This window comes from Calliopsis andreniformis, chromosome 5 (genome assembly GCF_051401765.1).
Source record: "Calliopsis andreniformis isolate RMS-2024a chromosome 5, iyCalAndr_principal, whole genome shotgun sequence".
Taxonomy (NCBI): domain Eukaryota; kingdom Metazoa; phylum Arthropoda; class Insecta; order Hymenoptera; family Andrenidae; genus Calliopsis; species Calliopsis andreniformis.
Genome location: NC_135066.1, coordinates 17,658,102 through 17,678,715, shown reverse-complemented (window position 1 = coordinate 17,678,715; position 20,614 = coordinate 17,658,102). Strand labels below are relative to the sequence as shown.

General features: G+C 41.2%; 1 protein-coding gene across 3 annotated transcripts in view; it reads left to right on the top strand.

Annotated features, from left to right (window-relative positions):
• The window catches only part of LOC143178792 (nephrin), a 128,456-nt gene that overhangs the window by 82,558 nt on the left and 25,284 nt on the right, over positions 1–20,614 (top strand). For all 3 annotated transcript variants that reach the window (XR_013001852.1, XM_076377640.1, XM_076377641.1), the window contains exons 3-7: positions 2,792–3,003; positions 4,135–4,452; positions 16,221–16,372; positions 18,893–19,168; positions 19,404–19,563. Coding sequence is in view for 2 of the 3 variants with exons in the window: in XM_076377640.1 (XP_076233755.1) it covers positions 2,792–3,003; positions 4,135–4,452; positions 16,221–16,372; positions 18,893–19,168; positions 19,404–19,563 (1,118 nt within the window). In the remaining variant the exon portion in view is untranslated. The remainder of the gene's footprint in view (positions 1–2,791; positions 3,004–4,134; positions 4,453–16,220; positions 16,373–18,892; positions 19,169–19,403; positions 19,564–20,614) is intronic.

The window sequence follows — 20,614 nt, the reverse complement described above, 5'->3', positions numbered from 1 at the left end:
GATTACAGCCTCGTTTCCTTCCTACACGACTCCTCTGCTTTCTCGTTACCCTCTTTCACTTCCTTCGCGTTTCTCTTTCAGCCTTCTTGCCATCGACTTTTTATAAAAGTTTCCTGTAATATTTGCGTGACCTCTGAATAGCGTCCTCGATTGCTCTTAAGGGACATCGTTCTCTAGAATTGAATCTGTCCAATTCCACTCGCCGGGCTCCCCTATTTAAATCGCATGCATTACACCGAGGACCGACTAAGCGTCGTTTCACCTGAAAGGGTTAATAGCATTTTATTCAAATAGAGCATTCGTCCTTTGGATGCCGATTGCCCTACGTTTTATGCAAAACAGGCAGGATTGGGAGCTTTTTGATTTTCGTAGTCAAATGGACTAGTACAGCTCATTGTATAAGAAACTCCAATTTCTGAAATAGCTTGCTCCGCGGCTAAATAATTTTTCATTCATTGCATACACGTTTAACCAAAAATCGTGCATTACTACCAAAAGTGTCTCGTCAGTCTAGCCAACATAGGATTGCTTAACCAATACCCCCAACTGCTTCTATTCGTTCCCACCCAAGTACAATTACTAACATTGTCAATATATCTTTGCAAGTAGAAGACCCTATTTTTTATCCGACATTACAGTACAATACTCTCCCTCCAACTCGGGCATACACTTTCAAACCATAAACCTCGCTTCTAAAACTCCCACCAACCCCAGCAATTTCTCCGAAAAACGTTGGATCTGAGAAGCCATGCATCTCCAGTCCAGGATCGTTCAAGCTCCCCGATTCTTCTTTCAAAAATCTCCGCGGGTAAGACGTGTGATCGACGAGGCGCGCGGGGCAGGTCCGATCGATGGCGAGACGGCGTCGTCCGAAATGGCAAGAGTCGTGAAGATCGATTCCCTGGGAATCGCTTTGCAGGATTATCGTTCGTCGGGAGCTAGGATCGAACGAACGTGTTATATCCACGGATCGTTCTGGCCAAACGGAAAGCTGGTGATTTTCTGAAGAGTGGCGAGAAGCGGTAGGTGTGTGAGGAGGGCAGCGACGTTTACACGTACGCGGGGATCGTCGAAAAGGCCGGCAGCCTCGAGGCAAACAGCCACACGGACATCCGGACGGTGGCTGCACGTCACGGAAGCGCTTTCCTCGTCTGCTGGAAGTGCGAAGTAGAAGAATTAAATCGTATTTCAACGTCAATGCCGCGGAAGCAGCCGGCAGAGCTGGATAGCTTTGGGAATACTCAGTCACGAGCGGAAATCCGAACTGCCGTGTAGTCGTGGAACGCAATTTAACTTTTAGTCGCTCGTGAGGAACCGGCCGAGGATTCCATGTTCAGTCTTCCACGGTGTTCCCTCTTCTTTCACCCCCTCGACGTCACTGGCTGATTTCACTCCCGTCCTCTTTCTATCTACGCGAGACATCCGTCTCGTTGCGAGGTCTTCTGCCTCTTCGCTCCCCCCTGGATGCTTAATATGCAATCACGCGCGGAGAATGGCTCCCCAGGTGACTTGGATACGTTCCTGCTCTTCCATCCTGTCGGATTATAGGTCTGCCACGCTTCTTCTCGCGTGGATCCCTCCTGGCGTGTCTAAAGACCCTAGATCCTGCGTATCGGAGCCACGCGATCATCCACTGCAGAGTGCTTCTTGATACGGGGGAAACGTTGGGAGGAGAGGTTCTTGACCTGGGGAATAAGAAAACCGCGTAAGCATCTTCCGACACGAGATCTCGTTTTTAAATCACCGTCGCTGGTTTGTTGGCCGGAACGAGGGTTCATGAGGGTGCTGCGTATGAGGATGTTCTTCAACCTCAGCTGGGACTTTGGTATTACGTGTTATGTTTGAGTGTGTCTGATAAGAGTACAGAAGTTAAGTTTATATTTCGTGATAGTGATAGAGCTAGACGGAAGTGGGTTTTAATCTATTTCTTTCGACCAGCAGATGACGTCTGAGAAACTATTTTAAATATTTGATAACTTCAATAATTTGAAATTTGAAAACTAAATATTTGAATGTTTTTATATTTAGAAGTCAGAAATTATTTGAATTGAGGAACGGAGAAAACCTTTCCTACTAGAATCAAGTACTGTTTCCCTCGCCTCACGCCAATGTTCGTATTAAAACTTAACTTGTATGAAAATTAAATGGGAAGAAGGGAAGACGAAGAAACACGAGGAGCAAAGCTTCAGTAAGCGTGTTCTCAACTTTGCACGTGACATCAGGTACAGACTACATCGCGAGACGTCCTGAAGAGGCGTTGTCAACTTCGTTTGTCGGATCTTCGAGATTACAAGTGCTGGTTTCATGAAAATTCGTGCCTCGTTCCCGTAAGATTTCGGTATTAACTCGTACCTGGCAGAAATGTTCTCGCGAAGAAGTCGTAGATGGGGATTCACCGAGACAGTATCTCATTCGCCCTCCTGGAACAACTTGAGCTCTCTAGCAAATTAAAGTCCAGATGATCTCGGGTCGAAGTGAATCTCAGATTCTCCTGCAATTAGTTTAATATTTGTAGAATGAAAATCATAAAGTAATTGCTTAATCAAATAATTATAAATATTAATGTCCAATGTATCAGTCCAAAAGAGAAACCTTTATATTCAGTCACATTCATTAATTGCAAATTCATAACGTCGAACACTTTTTACAGATAATTAATTAGCTTTTTATGTAGCTACACGTAATACTTTTTCGATCACATCGATTTGACACATGGTTACGAGACAAAAAGACAACATAGCTTGGTGCTTACCTCAGTATTGCTACAAAAAGATATAACCGATGGTTTCAGCTTCGATGTCCGAGATCGCCAACGGTTCAACGATGCTCACCTCTGGTCGTCGCCGTCGGCATTGGGACCAAGAGCTTTTTTTATCACGACGTCGAATCCCGCTCACCTCAGCATCGATCGATTGGAGTCTAAGGATGAAGGGATCTATCGGTGTCGAGTGGATTTCAGGAATTCGCCGACGAGGCAGCAGAAGATGAATCTGACTGTTACTGGTGAGTAGCAAATTATATCTTTAATGGACACGATCGATATCAAAGAATTACAATTACAAAAGTAGAAATAAGATAAAACAGTAAAATCGTCTATTTTTAGTAAATGCAAATATCTACTAAATTTAAACAGGTCAGAGTTTAATTTTGTCTTTGCAGACTAACTGCTCCAAAGTGAAATATCTAGTTAGAAATCTAAAATGAAGTATAATAAAAGATAAATGGACTAACTTTTTTAATATGTACCTATATTTATACCCTGTCACCTGAAATATGATATAGGTAATACTTATTTTCGAAAAAATTGGTTTTGCTATAGACAAAGATATAAAAAGCAAAACACATTAAAAGTGCATTTTTCTGCACCTTAACTAAATCTAGGAATATTTGCTTGCTAATGCTTGCAATGCAATTTATTTGCATAACATAAGTAACGAAATTATACTCTAGAGTAGTGGATTATTATAAATAGACCACACTCATCTAGTATTCAGTATTCATCTAGTATGACAAAAGATTATATCATTCTAATTGTCAAGATTTTTAAAAAATCTTCTAAAATGATTGCCATTATTTATAGAAAAAATTTCTTACTTCTTACATTTGCGTTTTCTTTTCTTCAGTAAAATATAATTCTGCATAAAAAGCTAAATTATTACTTTGCCATTTTTGCTATCACTAACTAGCTACTCACTTTTAGGTGACAGGGTATAAGATTATAAAATTATTACAGAACCTATCAAACTTGTGTCTCCGCCAGTCCTTCACACGAACCTCAGCAGAAGTCTTCAGTCCTTATCAAGCACCTCACTCGATCGATCACCTTGTGCTCCCCTTTCGTCCAGCCCTTACGACAGGAGCATATCGTTTCCCTCTTTCATCCATCCCAGCATTTAGGCGCGATCGACGGCGTCGGTCGAAGAGTATTCAGCGAATGCTAAATCATTCGCACCAACGGAATTCAATTGCCTCTAATCAATCTTTCACGAGTAAATCACATCGTCGCGCATTGCGTTCATAGATCACCCCCTCTTTCGTCCCCCATCCGCGACCAACCCTCCCACGTTACTCCACCCTCAGGCAAATAATCAATCCGTATTTCCGGCGATTCAATCGTGCACGGTGTTCGCGCAGTGCCTCCGTCGAAGCCTGTGATCCTGGACGGGACGACGAGGGATATCGCGAGGATAGAGGAGCACTACAACGAGGGAAGTGACGTGAACCTGATTTGCGAGGTACGAGGTGGCAGGCCGCTCCCGAAGCTGACGTGGTACCTCGAGAACACCGTGATAGACGAGTCCTATTACTACAACGCCGAAACGGGGATGACGGTTAACCGCCTGTCCTACCCCAAAGTTGGACGGCAACACCTCAAAGCTCGGCTGATCTGTAAAGCCAGCAACACCAACTTGGTCGAACCGCAGACTAGGCTAGTCATCCTCGACGTGAAACGTAAGTCCACGGAGATTTCTCTTGCTTATCATAAGTATTTCGTGCAGCGACACCGACGCCCGTGTACTGCGGCTTGGAAGGATGCCATCGCTCGCAGACTGTTGTCCCTTAGCTTGCGATCGCTTTCGCTCGCGATAGACGCTTCGAGGAATTCTGGACGGTGGTTTCGAGGGAACGAGAGCGATAGGGCAGATGGGCATGAGTAGATGGAAACTAGGTACAGGTTGGAACTGGCGAATTTCAGGTGATTGTATGGAACAAGTAGCAGAGATGGTTACGTTGCTCAGGGAGTGGGGACGGCTGTTCTGAGGACATAGAAAGATCTAATTATGGCTGAATGAACTTGAATAGGGATGCTGTTGTTGATTGCAGCGGAATTTCAGTCGAGATTTGTGGGTAGAAGTACTGAGATAGATTAATGAGAAGTCTTTTCGCTTGGGAAAGTTTAGGGTTTACAGTGAAAGGTGCACTTAAGGTAACTTATTACAATGTACGTATGTGGAACATGAAATTGTGGAAAAATAAATATTGCTGAAGTTCCACTTGATAATACATAAGTCTTGATCAAGTGCAAGCAGAAAGATCAATGCTTGCTCATTTTTGCAGCTATAAGTAGCTAACATCACATTGCGACGCCACGTGGAAAGCGTTAAATGAAGCACAGTGCATTTCTTGTAATCCGCTACTCGCGTCGGGGAATTTCGCAATAAAATTATGCAGAGGCCAGTTGCTCTTGCATCGAATTAACACATGGATCAGACTGAAAGCGAGCCTTACATGCATGACTCGCAGCAGACAGTTCAGTTTTCTCCGTGGTCTCAGATGGAGAGGCCGATAAAGAAACGACATGTCGGCTATATTTACATCTTGCTGATAGCTCACGCACGCTTCCCACGATACAGCGGGATTTATACGACATTAAAGAATGTAATTTCCAAGTCCATGTAGGAATGTATAATTCCTAGCTTGTTAAACGATATGCAGGTACGAAGTACTTGTCATTAATAGAATTACGAGAATTGCCTTCTGGCTTAAGCAATATTTATTTATGGCTAGCGTTCTGTTTTCAAGCGGTGAACTTTTTTTAATTGAATTCCTTGAAAGCGTAAATGGAAACTTTATGTTTTATTCGTTACGTAGAAATATTTGTATTAGTTACTACAAGAGTCGTATCCACAAAGAGAACTTCCCAAATGTAATGCTTACTGAAATTCAAAGATTTAAAGCATTCTAAGTTCTGTGGTATTCTAATTTTAAAAATTTCAAACATTTGAATTTTCAAAATTCCAAATACTTAAACTTCCAAAATTTGGAATATTTAAATTTTCGAAACTTCAAGTATTAAATTTTTAAATATTAAAAGATCTAACACAGATCAAACGTAATACATAATTCATGACATTTAAAGGGTGAAATTACAAATATTTAAATTTTCAAAATTTCAAGTACATAAATTTTCAAATATTAAAAGTTCTAACACAGATCAAACGTAATACATAACTCATGACATTTAAAGGGTGAAATCTCACATAAATATCAAGTTTCTGCAACTCTCAAACAAACAACAAAGAGCTACAAAAACTATGTACCCAAGTAGCCCTAATTCACTTCCAAACAATCTGAAAGTAGATCAGGGGAAAATCCGCTGTGCCAGATCGGCCGATAAACGCCTCAAAGTAATATTCTTCCCGCAGAACGCGGCGCAGCCGGCCGGGCTCACGAATTCGCTGTTATCGTTTTATCTAGAATCGCGGTTAAACAATTCTCCACGACGATTTCGCGGTGGCTCGGGGGCACGTAGCTACCGAACGCCTTTTCACGTGGTCTCCGTCGGGACAAGGTGTTCACGCGCCGAACCTATTAGTCGTTCGCCGAGAGATCGGCCGTTGGAGATAACAGTAACGCCTCTCGCAAGACGGATCAGTGGATCGCGTGCCTTCTGGCCTCCAGCTTCGATCCCGTGTTTCCACGGGGGATCGTGGCGTGCGGGGTGCAATGTTCAAGGGTTGTCGGTCGATAGGAGTGACGGGACGTCGTGTGTGCACCGCTCCCCTTTCGAGGTGTCCCGTCCGTGTGGCCAGGCGATGTGTATTGCCCGCACAGTAGCCGAAGAATGCAGCGATCATACGATCGAGGAACGTGCTCGAGGTGTTCGGGGCGGGTATCGTGCGAACAGTGTCTAGGGGGGCGGTTCTACTTCGAAGTACTTGGAACTTTGAAAGGAAAGGGTTGGATGCCTGAGCAGAAGGGTGAAACTATTCGAACGTGGCGATAACGATAATGTAAACAAGCGTAAAACCATTAGGGACTCTTGCCGACGCGTTAACTCGGGGCTGCTTGATCCCGTCGATCGACCTACCGACGCTCACGCACTGGCGATGCTAGGTCTGGGTTATTGACTCGCGCGATAAAAGGGCGGGGGTGGGTGGGAGGAGGGGGGGAGGAGGCAATCGCTCGAGTCTTTTATCAACGTGCATGTCTGACGATATGTAGCCTTTCTGGGCGATTTTTAGAGCACGTTGCGTGATTTTAGAGAGAATTTAGGTATTTTTAATGTGTGCAATTTTTTGCCAGGTGAATATTTTTAGCGTTATTTTAAAAGACTTGTATAGGATGTCGTAATCTTTTTAATAAATTTGAATATTGTGTTTTAGAGGAAAGTTAGAGGCTAGAGCGTAAATTCTGGACAATCTTGAAACTTATTCTGGATTTTATTTAGAATTCTATTTTAAAGCTGCAAAACTTAAAGGTTTGGATACTTGGAAGGCTCTGTTGAGTAGGTTTGGCTGGGGAAAAGTACTTGATGGAAGTTATAATAAAACGTACCTCAAAAGAAAAAGAACTGAAGAGCCTTTAGGGCAGACATATTCTTATTAAGTTCATTTCACGTTATTATCGCAACATTAAAGCCAATTTCTACAATATTTAACAAAATTTCTACATTAACTTTTTCGCACTCTTCGGGCCAATGTGATTTGAAATTTAATTTCAATCTTTAATGTCTTTTTAATTGTAACTCAATTTACGTAAAATTCGCTGACTTTTAGTACTATAATAATATTTAAAATACGCTTCTCGATATAAAAAATTCATTAGGTACTTTATTTTGCTCTTCATTTTACCTTGTACCTACTACTTCTAAAATGGATTACTATAAAAATTTCTTTAGTTATAGAAATCAGTTTCGCCTAAATTACTATGCTGATGTGGCAGGAATTTGATGTGAACACAATCCAACATTGAAAACTGGATTATTGAATGAGAGAAATCTGTGACCGAGGAGCATTCTAAACGAGGCAGTATAGTGCAATGCACGACTTCGAAATTTCCTTGCGTCTCACCAGACGGAAGCCAGCTCGCGTGCACGCTTAGAAATCAATTATCCTCTTCCGTGGCACTCGATCTCCTAAATTTCCAATAGACAAACGTTGCTTGTGCCACACAGGAACTGATAAAGCCCACTGTTTGATTAGATCCCCGAGTGAAAAACGATTGCAAATAAATCTAAATCCAGAAGCAAGACTTATTTGCGGTTGAGAGCGTACGTGTGAGTATCTGAAATTTCATACGTCCCCCGGGGTGATCGCTATTAATTCGTGCAGTTTCCAGCCGTGGCAAGTTTCATACAATGGAGCAAATAATAATAAATACCGGCGGTTCACGTTTCCACACGGTCTGCTGCCTATAAATTCTCTCCTAATTGCTTGCCTCCTATTAGTACCCTCGTTTCAATTGCTCATTAAATGTCTTTAAAGGATAGGCTATTCGAAGAACTTTGCTTCTTATGTTTTCTCAGCCGAACTACGTTTCGTGGAAGTTCCTCGTACTTCGTTAATGGTGCACTAGGATCAATTGCACTATTTTTTCCTTTTTCGGGTCAAGTCAAATTGGTTGTACAGCGGGAGCTATACTTAGTCGACGAAGACAGAAAGTTCGATGGTTGAGAAAAATTGAAGTAGTTCAAGGAGAAGGCATAACATGTAATGAATTCGTGAATTTCTACAGAAAGACTTGTTAAATTCGCATCGTTCTGTTCTAAAGAAATTACTGCTCGTTTGTATTAAAATTGAGGAAGCTTCTAATATTCTGAATAAACGTGAATGAATCCCTGAGCAATATCAATAATTTAGATCGCATAGATGTCGAAGGGTTTCTGGAAGTGCATCTTATTTTACTTCCCTTCAGTCGTGCTCTCCTTTTCAAATATCGTACGCGTATTCAAACAAGAATTCTTAGACTTCTGCTATATTTCGATTCCATGGTAGGTTCAAATGGTTCTGGTTCTCCTTTGCATCGAAACCTCGTCTTTAGAAACCTCAGCTCGCGATTATGTGCAAAAAATCAATAGTTCTTCCTTCGGTCGAGATTGATTTCTGAAAGCTTTCCATCTGCTTATTGACACGAAAACTCGACAGAGATGGTTAAAATGATTCGACGGGGTTTATGGGCGAGGGGCAGTAAAGTTACGTTCGGGACTTGATAGCACGCGATACCATCGCAAAAAAGTAGAACGGGTCACGTTATAGGCATCCGGATGCCTGCTACGTTCCGACAGAAGGCACGTATCGCGTAAATTGTGCCGACCTAGTCGATCCACCAGCGAGAATTTAGCAAATAATTACCCTTTTAATACTCGGCCAATTTGCACGATACGCCCGCCAAATAAGTCTTAAAGAGTGGCTATAAACACCCGTTATATTATTAATAGATATTGTGACTGCGGCTGCCGCTAATTTGCGTACAATTGCACCGAATACGGACGTAGGTGCACGTATGCACGCGTGACAGTGTAGACACGCCAGCTTGTGACCAGTCGCAATATTTACTCGCACGCGGTGACGCACGTCAACAGTGTTCACAGAATAATAATTAATAACAGACACGGATGCGGTTCGTCTCTGTCCACTGACATGTAAATTGCTTCGATTGTGCCTGGGGAATCGTTTTCACGCGGCAAACGTGAGTGAATTTTTTTCTGTAAGCGAGAATTATTGACTGCATACAGGGAAATATTGTATAGTACGGAAGAAATTGAGTAAAGTGAAATAGTATACCGTAAGAGTAAAAGAAGATTAGAATACTGTGAGGATAAATATAGAGATAATGATGATACAACTGTGAAAGGGATACGCTATGGCAAAAATCAGAGGTCGAAATTTTAAAATAAAGTTCCTCCCTAGGTGACTTTGTCCTTAAAAGAATCGACTTTGAAAGTTCATTGAGTAGATTCTTGGTTATTCGCTTGGAGCTCGCTTGTCTGACCACATACGTAATTTTCTACTTGAGGGTTTAGACGAGACTGTATAAACGAAGAGTTAACACGTTTCAAGTCCATACGTTTCATAATCCATATAGAATAATGATTTTAAATCTTACAATTTTCAGTAATGCACACAAACCCACTAAACTTTCTTTCAATATTTCCAAACTCATCACACTAATATAACAATAAACTCTTAAACTAGCATGTAATTACATTCTTGCCGATACTACATTCTTGAAATTCTGAAATCCCATTTTCTCTCTCTATTCACTTGAAAGTTCAACTGTCCAAGCCTTATTTAATCATTCATTGCCATTCACCGGAGTTAAGGTACGACGTCCTAATTGAGCACGTATTTAATTCAAGGTTTAAAAAGTCGATACAAGTCCGGCGCTTCGGGTCTTGACGCCTCCATTCGGGTCACCGCTACCAGTTTTATCGGATTTATAATTCAGGTCGACGTAAGGTCTGTTTGGAAGGGTTGCAGGTGGTGGTGGTTCAACGTTCTGAAAACAAGCGCGTGGTCGCTGGTCGCGGCGCGACGAGCGTGCACCGCGCCCGCCGAGGAATTATTCGAACAGAAAACGATAATGCCGCAATAAGCGCGCGCGGAAACATTAAGGCGGGCCGTGCTACGCTAACTACGCGGGCGTTAACTCATGATTCCGGTTGTTGGCGTACATCTACGCAAACGGCGGACGCGAGTCGATAATTTCTGCGTCGCCACCGACGCTTGCACAACTTCAATTAATGATGGTTGTTGGATAAATTCTATTGTCGATTCATGGAAATGAGCGTGTTATTCGCGACAGTGTATAATAATGGCGAGTTGTAGGGTAAACGTATTCGAGTGAACGATTCGCGGGAATTCATTGCGGGATCCTTAGTGTTTGTTCTTTTTCGACCCATTTTGCAGTGTGCTTTAATTACAAGAATCGTTTCTGCGTTTAATACGGATGTTAGTTAATGTTTCATTTTGGATTCTTTTGTGAAGCTTGCTTTTGTAACATACATTGTGATGCTATAAGTATCCAAAGTTCATTCACTCAGTAAAAAGTCAGGAAAAGTTGAACAGGAATTTTTAAACATCTATTCTGATGTTTTATTATTATTTTCAGAATTATCTACGTCAATTTACAATAATTTTCAAATTCATTTGAATTGTCATTTAAAAGTCTGTTTAAAAACAAATGAAACATACTTAATATAATTTATAATGATAACTATGCACGTCAAAGTTAATTATCCCGAATTAGTCTCGCTTACTGTCACTTAACAATGGTATCAGACATATCCATTTCAGTCGAATGGTGTTTAACCTACAATAGCGTTTGTAATCACAGTAATTGATAGGCAGCTTACAATGCTCACTCAATTATTACATGTGATAGGATGTCCAACGCCATGCTTTCGCCAAATATTCGAAGATGATAGGATCACTCATAAGGATCATTTTGATACGTATTGTCGTACAGAATACACACGACTTTCTTCGTTTCTTAAGAAGCAGGAAGCGTGGTTGCAAAGCAGCGACACGCGAAGCTTCGTGCGTCAAATGATTCACTGCTACGATTCCAGCTTCGCCGCTCTTATCGAGGCTTAATACACGTTTCTAACGTGTTTCGCGCGAAACGAACTTCTGTGATTTTTATCTACGATTGTTCCGACATTTATGCCTAATTGAAAGTTATAATTGTTGGGGTGCAAGTTGAGCTTACTTGTAATCTATCTGACACGTTATCATTCTGTGCTAGTTTTGAAGTGTTACAAAATACTACTTTGATTAGGGTTTGATTATTTAAAATTGGTGAGAAATAATTGTTTTAGAAATAATACATTTTCATTGTTTGAGGTCAATACTAGTGCTACCCAACAATGTAATATTTAAGATATTTCTGTTGAATTTTATCTACCTTTGGCAAGGGATGGAGATTAAATACTTCCGTATTCCAAGCATCCTGGAATTTCTCGCACGAAATTTAACACCCGTCCCCTTTTAGCATCCTTTACAGCCTCGACGAATCGAGGATGGCATAAATGAGAAAAAAGAAGAAATGGTTTTCACGGTCATGCACACGCTATCCCGCTATTTCGTTTCCTTAACTATCTAACGCGCGCATAATAAATGACCCCCTGTGTCGCATAATAAATGCTCCACCTGCTATACTATGCGAAAGAAAGTGAAAAAAACTGTTTTTCGCTTGATTCCGCAGTTATATGACTCAATTTCCGTTGGAAAATAAAACTCATCTCTTTTTCACAGCCTGAAATTTGTTCACTAAAATAAAAATATAGATGGAACATGAAATGAACTTCATTAGAAGTTTCCACATACACTGTTCATGATGAACCAACACTGAATTTCATCTTTTTCACTAGAATCGTATTTCTGCATTATCTATTTTCACTCACCACGATTTCTTCTTATATCCTCCGAACACACACCACACAACTAAAGCTCTTAAGATACAAATACACCAGCGTTCACGAACAGTAGACAAAATTAAATTTCCTGGTATTTCCTCATACTGTTCTTGATGTTCACGGAAAAGTCAAATAAGTATAACAAAAAAATGTGCGAACCATATACAATCATTGTTTATAATCAGTCTTCACGAACTGTACGCTGATGTAGACTCATCTTTAGAAACCAACTTACCAAAAATTCTCCCTCCACTTCCACATTAACATTCAAAACCCAACTCACACGAAGTTCTAACTTCCACTTCACCCAATTAATTAATTCTCCTTCTAAGCGATGCAATTAGAAATACCCCAAATTAACCAGCCATACAACAAACAAGAAGTCAACCCAGTACTTTCGTTCAATGGCTTAGAACAAGAGTCCGCTCGACCATTCCACTCTGTCCTATACCACCGCTCGAGTTCAAGTCTCTAATCGCCTTCCCCTAGTTTACAGGTATTTTGTTTAGAATATAGACTGCTTTCACGAACGAAGATCTTTAGAAATAGAAGCTAGCGTATGCATGTGGTAGGAAGGTCGGATGAAAGAGCCGAAAGAGCGGGCAGAGGGGCGTCAAGAAGGATCACCGTGCAGCGGTGCACAGAGTGGCGGATAGGCCACGAAACGGAACGGAGGAACCAATTTCAGAGAAGTGGCTAGCGGCTAATGGCAATTAGGGGTTGTACGAGTAGCTGGTTGCGGCAGCGCATAAGCGTGCGTTGGAATTTACGAGGCAGACCGCGCGAGATAGGCAACGTGGTATTACGGATCGTCGTAGGTACCGTTGCCCTTTTGTTTTAGGTCTCGATTGTTATTAAATTTCGCTCGAAGGAACGCCGAGCGAGCGGCGGCCGCGGAGGGGTCGCGGAGGATTTATAATGCGGCCGATTCAACAGTGAAAATGAAATAGGAAACTTGAATCGGGCGACGCGACGGCGAGGAAGAATACAGGGCGAACGAATTATTGAGCAAAAATGATTTTGCTGCTTTTCTGAAGGCAGTTGAAGCGAGAGTGTTCTTCGAGATGAAATTCTGAGCCAGCGCTGTGCAGAAGTGTTTGCGTATATTGCTTTCAGTTGCGTGGATAGAAAGACAACCTTTTGAAAATTGGAGGGGGTCCAGTATAAACATGGCCCACCCCTTCCATCAAATAGAAACTCAAAGGGGGATGGAAGAAGTCGGGTAAACTATATTTTGAATGTCATTCAGTAGTGAACCAAGGACAGGAGAGGATGTCCTGAACGAGAGTTTTGAGTTTCTTGTATATTATCCTCACCCTAATAGGGTGAGTTTCGTATACTACTAGGTAATATTAATATAGAATTTAACTATGTTATTCAGTATATAACATGTAGTATATAGTATATAATATGTAGAATGCAGATTCAGTTTGGAAATATTTTTTTCTGACTCATGAAGTGTCGTAGGGTTTCGTCTTTTTATTATATGACGAATTAGCTCCTCTTTCATGTACATATTTCATTACGCGTGTCGCCATTTCAATCTGAATGTGGTAATCATGTACCCCAAATACCAGAATCAAAGAAAATTAATTAAGCTAGATTAGTTCTATAGAATTGACCTTTTCGCATACTTGATTGTGCGACCTATATTTCTTTGATATTTCACGAACCGTGAGCTCGCTGAGCTCGAGTAATTAATACAAACGGTACTCTAGGTCATCGCACGTGCCTTATTCTGTGTGATTAAGGCAGTCCAATATAGCACGCAATAATTGCAATCAATAGACGTACCAAGATTTATAGCTGATGGAAATGGACGTGTAGTACATACATATATGGCACACTCCGTGACAGATGTATACGTTCCAGCCTATGAATTTTCGTAGGCGACACAGAAGCGTTGACAGTAATAGGAAATTCAATATTCTCTATCGTTCGTCTTGACAAAATTGCGCGTTGGAAGTGGTAGCTGAAATTGCAGTCAAATGCGCGCGCATGACAAATTTATGCGTAACTGCGATAAGCATATTTCATTGTCAAAGGAATGTAATTGATCGTATCTCGTGAGTACAATTTCAACGTCAAATTTTAAAAAACACAGAACTTCTATTTCTCACCCGTGCCAAAGTTAAACATTAATCCCAAATATTTATTTCGAATAAAAACTCTTCGCTGGCATAAATTACTCGGATAAATCTCTTTTTAATTTATTATAAAAATGTATTCGCATGCAATTTTGTCAATCTCTGCTTTTTATTCCCAGGAATTTTTCTCTAAATGTAATGTCTATCGCATAAATTTACGGTCACAAAGCTCCATTCGTGATATTTTACACAAGTCCTCCAGCATTTCAACAGCGGGGTCCTTTCATTCTGTCCTTCATTTCTATGCAAAGCATCATTCTCTTGAATCGTTCGCGTTGCCCACGAAGCACGAGGCTGAATGTTTTCCTCTAGTCAAGAAATTAAATAATTGAGATTTATCGCCTCGCCGTGCCGACAGGATTTGAAGAGGTTCTTTCGCGTAACACGGCAACGGACTTCTTCAACCCTCTCTTGTTCGTTTACGCAGCCGTAAACGTCTCGAAAGAATCTCCTTAACCCTGCTTACAAGCAACGTGCTTCTCCCAGAACGTTCTACGCCGACCGAGCAGTCTCCAAATTTCCGTCTCATTTCTACAGCTTTCAACGTTGTTTCTGCTCTCTTGAAGGAACTTCTCCCTCAGTCGTGACCGTTGTTTTAGGGAGTGTTGCAACTCTTTTATAGACTAGTTAACAATTTATAGCAGCTTCACGACGTGACGTACGTCAATGTTCGTTTAGATAAATGGCTTAGAAAAAATTCTATTCAAAGTATGAAACTGTTTGATATTTTTCTCAAATAAAGTGGAAGTGGTATTTTCGGTGAAGTACATTGAAGGTATTATAAAATTAAAATCCAGTGTACAAGCTAATTTTAATGTTTTTAAATAATTCACGACTGCACTGAAATCCCGAGCGAAGTACTACTGCGATATATTTCGTAACAAATAATTCAACGTCGTCCTATCTCTATTCTTTTGGATTTGTTACACTGCAAAAACCAGACTAAATGCAAATCCCGTTGTACTCTCTTGCGAAATCAGACATTCACGTCTCATGGTCCCGAGGAACCATTCGTGTTATCCGCGCGACGAAAATGACGACGGTGCGCTGGAATAATTTGCAGTTTTCGCGAACGACGGCGCAAAGAGGATAAGTTCGGAAGTGGTGGTGTTCGCGTAAGTTAGTTAAAGTTAAGTTGTTCAGAGGGAAAATTTGTTTTTGCGAGTAGGTGCAAGTCGGGCATATGATATGCTCTATAATGACCTCGACAAGTCGGGTATTCTTTACGAGATTTTGATACGCGAGTACTCCGTCGCCACTTCTTCTTTTTCATACTTTGTCGATTGCAGTAAATCATTTTATGACTCCATAAAATTGTTAATTACGTTGGAGCACCTTATGTGAGAGTCCTAAATGCGCACTGCTCTCGGAACAATGAATATACGCTTCCAAACTTATCGACATAAAGAAATTTAGGTGAGTCAGAAATGATGAAAAATAGAGTTGTAAACTGCTCCTAATTTTCTGTTGAGACGAATAGCTTGTAGTAGAAATTATTTTTAAGCGATTTTGAATTAAAAAATTGTGGAGAAATACTTGTAGTTTCGTTTACAGTATTTCTGAGCATGTCTGACCACAGATGCCTTCTTCCACTTGTTTTGTCGTGTCTCTATGTTCCCCTTTTGTTCTTTCGTCATATGGATCATGTGAATATTCTCAAATGACATTTAATCGACCTTCTGACTTCTAATAGGTGCATGCAGTATTTTGACAATTATATTAAAATTAAAAAATTCTCTGTGAACTGATGTTTATATTAGTTCATTAGAACTAAACCCATATTTGCAGAGGAAGAAACTTAAAGTCATCCATGCACTTTCGCGAAGAGCAGTAATCAACAGAGTTGTTCTGCCAGTACGAGGAAACGTTGCTATGTTTTGCTGTAGCTTCTTATCGATCTCATCCTCTACGGGATCTTCTGTTTGCTTTTGCAGTGAGACCGCTGGTCGTGCAGATTTTGACGAAGGAGTCTCACGTTTCCGCAGACAAGAACTACGAGGTGGAATGCAGGACGAGTGGTTCCAGGCCAGATGCAGTAATTACTTGGTGGAAGGCAAACAAACAGATTAAGAAGATGGCGCAGAATGTAAGTTCTGTCAACAGTTAGTAGCTTCCACTAGCATTCACCGGACACGTGTATTTGTAGTAGAAGTAGGAAGTATTCTAAACTCGAGAGATAAGCATTAGAAAATAAATATCAGATTTATTGTATTAGAAAATAATTAAATTATGCATTAATAAGCGAATATTAAATTATGTAAAAAATAAGCGACATGTAAAGGGATAAGTAAGTTAAGGATACTGAAAAACAATTCTTCATTTAATTCATGAAAAATCACTGAACTGAATAACTATCAGTCGAATTATAAAAAATTAATAGTCAAGGGTTGGTACTCTCATTTAAGTTTGTTATTTTATTTAATGCTAAATTGTCTTTCTCTATTTTTCATGTCTTTTTCTACAAGACATTTTAAAACGCTTTAAAAGTTCTAGCAAGTACGAATCCGTGAATTTTTCATTTCCAAGGAAAAACAAGGTTCTTCGTAAATCAACTTAGCTTTTCGCATTCAAAACTAGATTGAAGCGTCGAGGGCAAGTGTCAGACCAGTTCGCAACACGATTCTAAGAAAAATTCTCGAAATCGAAGCTACTACGAGTTTCCGTAGTTTACGACGATTCGTCGGAAAGTTGAAGCAATGAAGTTATTTCGTTTTTCCGGCAAGCGGTCTAGTTCTCCATCGGTTTTTTCGTTCTCGTTTCGATCGATTCGGTAGAACACTTTGCTTCAAGCCGGCGAAATAACCGCACAGATTCGCCAGACGTTCCTTCTTTAACTCTCGTTTATTCCTCTTGATCAATCACAGAAAATCTTACCTTCCTTTTCTACTTCTAACGTACCTTTCGTCAATTGTATCATTAACTTCCGTATTTCACACAAATACATGTAAATCATAATCAGTATCAGCAATAATTACAATTATATTGATTTCACTCATTACTAGTCACAGTAATATTTGATTACCATTTAATTAAAGTACACTGTACCATTTAATCACTCAATGCTTAATTAATTAATTAACCTCTTCCATAAAAAAGTACCTACTACTTGCTAAGCAAACTCAATTTTCATAAAAGATTAATCCACGAATGCTGAAAAAACAATCCACAAAATTTGCCCGTTCATAATTCTTGCCTGGATTTAGCTATATGTAGAAAAGACGAGAAGCAAACAGAGTGGCCAGGTCTAACCGTGCTCCTGCGCGTTATAAAGTCGTCAGAGCGTTATGAAGCGCAGCACGAAGGATCTGATTTATTTTGTATTCCTCTCGGAAGAGAGGTCTGCAATTTCTGCGTGGGTAACTTTCGGTCTCCGCACACACCCGTCGGCTTGCATCGCGATGGTCAGTGTATAATCTCCCAGCAGGATATATCGACGCCACTGTCGGACTGTCCGTGGAGCTTTATCGGGAAATTCGATCGCGTCGCAACGAGGCGGACCAAAAGCGCGCTATGTATTGAGGCTTTGCGAGGGGGTGGAAAAATGAGGGAGCCCCTGTCGGTGTGGCGGGCACAGCGAAATGCAAAGGGACAGGGAGGGGTAGCGGCGATGTAAAAAGGAGAGGAGAAACGGGGAGAGAAAGGAAGAGGGGGGAGCAAAGAGGGGGACGTCGACGCGACATTCATCCTGACGAACTGTTACTTCCATTCATCGTATTCGCGATACTGGTGCGGATATGCGGGCTCTTCCGATACGTATGCCTGGTGGCGCTATCATTAAAATGACATCGCGGAAACGGAAGGTTAGGGAACGGGATAAAGAGAAACAGAAAGAACGGTCGCAAAGGGGGAGATAGTCGGCGAGCTGTCTCTACAGCCAGCCGCCTATTTTTCTGAATTCCAAGCGAGTGCATCATAAATCCCGAAAAATCGTTAATCTCGTCTTGTCCCTTTATTTTCGCATCCCTCTTCTGCGGCGTTGCGTACCGCCGGCGAATTGATTTTCATATTAAACGCGTGACAAATTGTTCGCCTGCTACCGGGCCACTGTGTCAAATCCATTCGTTGTCGCGCTCGACTTCTGATGTTTTCATATTTGAACCATTGAGAGACCATTCATTGCAATTTTTCAATGCGTTCGACTATTTTGAATTAGATTTAATTTTTAGAAAATATAGAATATGTGCATCTTGCAAGGTGCCTTGCAATAGGCAGGCAGGAAATTTTTAGGGGTAATTGAACGTATCGAAACAGAACGAAAATCAAGAATGATGAAATTGTTTTGGAGACTTTAATACGTAGTTATTAATTGTTACAGAAACTGTGTGTCTGACTCAAGGCTTATTCTACTGGTAGAGGTCAGACAAAACGGTATCAGGAGAACGAATCAGTAGAATAAATCAAGTCAGACACATTTCACTTGCTGTTGAAGCACACTCTTAATAACTAATAATCCACTATAACGTCGAATACTTTTGTGTAGAGATATTGATATTTAATACGAAAAATATTCCTTCAAACCATTTTCTCCTCTTCTATTTAATTAATTATAGAGCTATGAAATTTAGAAATGAATTAATGAGACGATTACGTTCATATTATTTTCCAGTTCGCGCTAGAGAATAATCAGACTCTGAGTATTCTGAGCTTCGTGCCAAGCATAGACGACGATGGCAAATACCTGACGTGTCGCGCCGAGAACCCTTTCATTCCTGCCAGCGCTTTAGAAGACAAGTGGAGGCTGGACGTGCAATATCAACCAGTGGTGACTCTGAAGATGGGCGAGACCTTGAAACCAGATGAAATCAAAGAGGGTGACGACGTCTATTTCGAGTGCTCGGTTAGGGCTAACCCGAAGGTGTACAAGCTTGCCTGGTTCAAAGATGTAAGTTCCAGTATTCAGTTTATTAGCTTCGTAATCGATCGATGAGTAGCTTATTGGTCCTAAATCTAGGCCACAAATAGAAGAAGAATATTAATTTATTGAATATTTTTTCGATGTCCGGATGCTGCCGTTATGTTAATAACAAAGTTAGTTTCTTATGTTTCTATTTAAAAAATTATAAATATTGAGAATTTCGGGAAGATGTTTCCTAACAAAGTGACACTGTTTGTTCTAGGGTAAAGAGCTGAAGAACAATGGCACCGCTGGTATCGTCCTCAGCGATTATTCTCTGGTTCTACAAGGCATAACCCGATATTCCGCCGGTGATTACACTTGTCTCGCTGCCAACAGCGAGGGGAAAACCGCCAGCAACCCGGTGACTCTTCAAATAATGTGTGAGTCTGCATACCTTCTATTAACTTTCACAATCCTCTTCAAACTCTATTTGATCATAACTGCATCATTAGTTCCATCAGTTCTAGCCATAAGTGCCTTTGTCTCTCTGTAAACATGTCGACCACTCGTTCCAAACACGATTTCACCTCTTTCGAAGGATTTCTCTCAAGAGAATGTACTGATCAGTGACTATCAGCGATTCTTTAACACTATGTAAAATTAGGATTTAACTTGTATCTGATCACTAGACATCTTTAAAGGATCAATGATTCACCAGTGATCCCTCTCTCTATTTTCTATCTGCTCCGAAGCAACTTCCTCTATTTTTTATCTACTTCAAAGCGACCCACAACTCCACGAAGTATCAGTAAGAATAACCAATAAAAAGACGAAGCAAAAAGTAGCCCGAATAATGGCGAAGTCCCCTGTCCCCCAGAAGTGGCACAAAAGCGCCCCGTTAAGTCTAATCGCGGATCCCTCGTTGGCCGTCGTTAATCACAAGAACAACGGAGCAGACCGCGAATAGAATTGCAGCTCAGGCTTGATATTCCCGGGCCAATTCTCTAATTTGCCAGCTCTCACCTCGAGTCCTCGATAATTACTTAATCGATGGCAAGTAGTAGCAGCCCGAGTACGCGTACTGGGAATCGGGTTTGAAGAGTCCTTGGTCGCTTTGCCGGTGAATCAGCGGAAGAAAGGGCTCGAGAGGGTGTCAGCCAAGGGTGGGGGAAAAAGACGAGAGGGTGAGAATTGGTGTCCAGGTTTTCTGTAAAACACACAGCGCGAGTTATTCTATTAGAATGGTTGGTAGACGTGGTGGTGCCCCGGCGTATCTGCATCTTGTAAATGACCTAAGAGGGAAGGAAGGACTACGATGCATATTCAGTGTATGTAAAGCGCGGCTGAATATTCATGTGTAGGTGAACGCGGCCCGGCAATGTGCTAAGCTAGGCCAGGGGTGCGACGGAAGCTCGCTGAACTAAAGCGAACCGCGAATCCATCGTGATGTTTTAAACCTCCCGACCCTCGTTCATCGCTGACACTGATCCC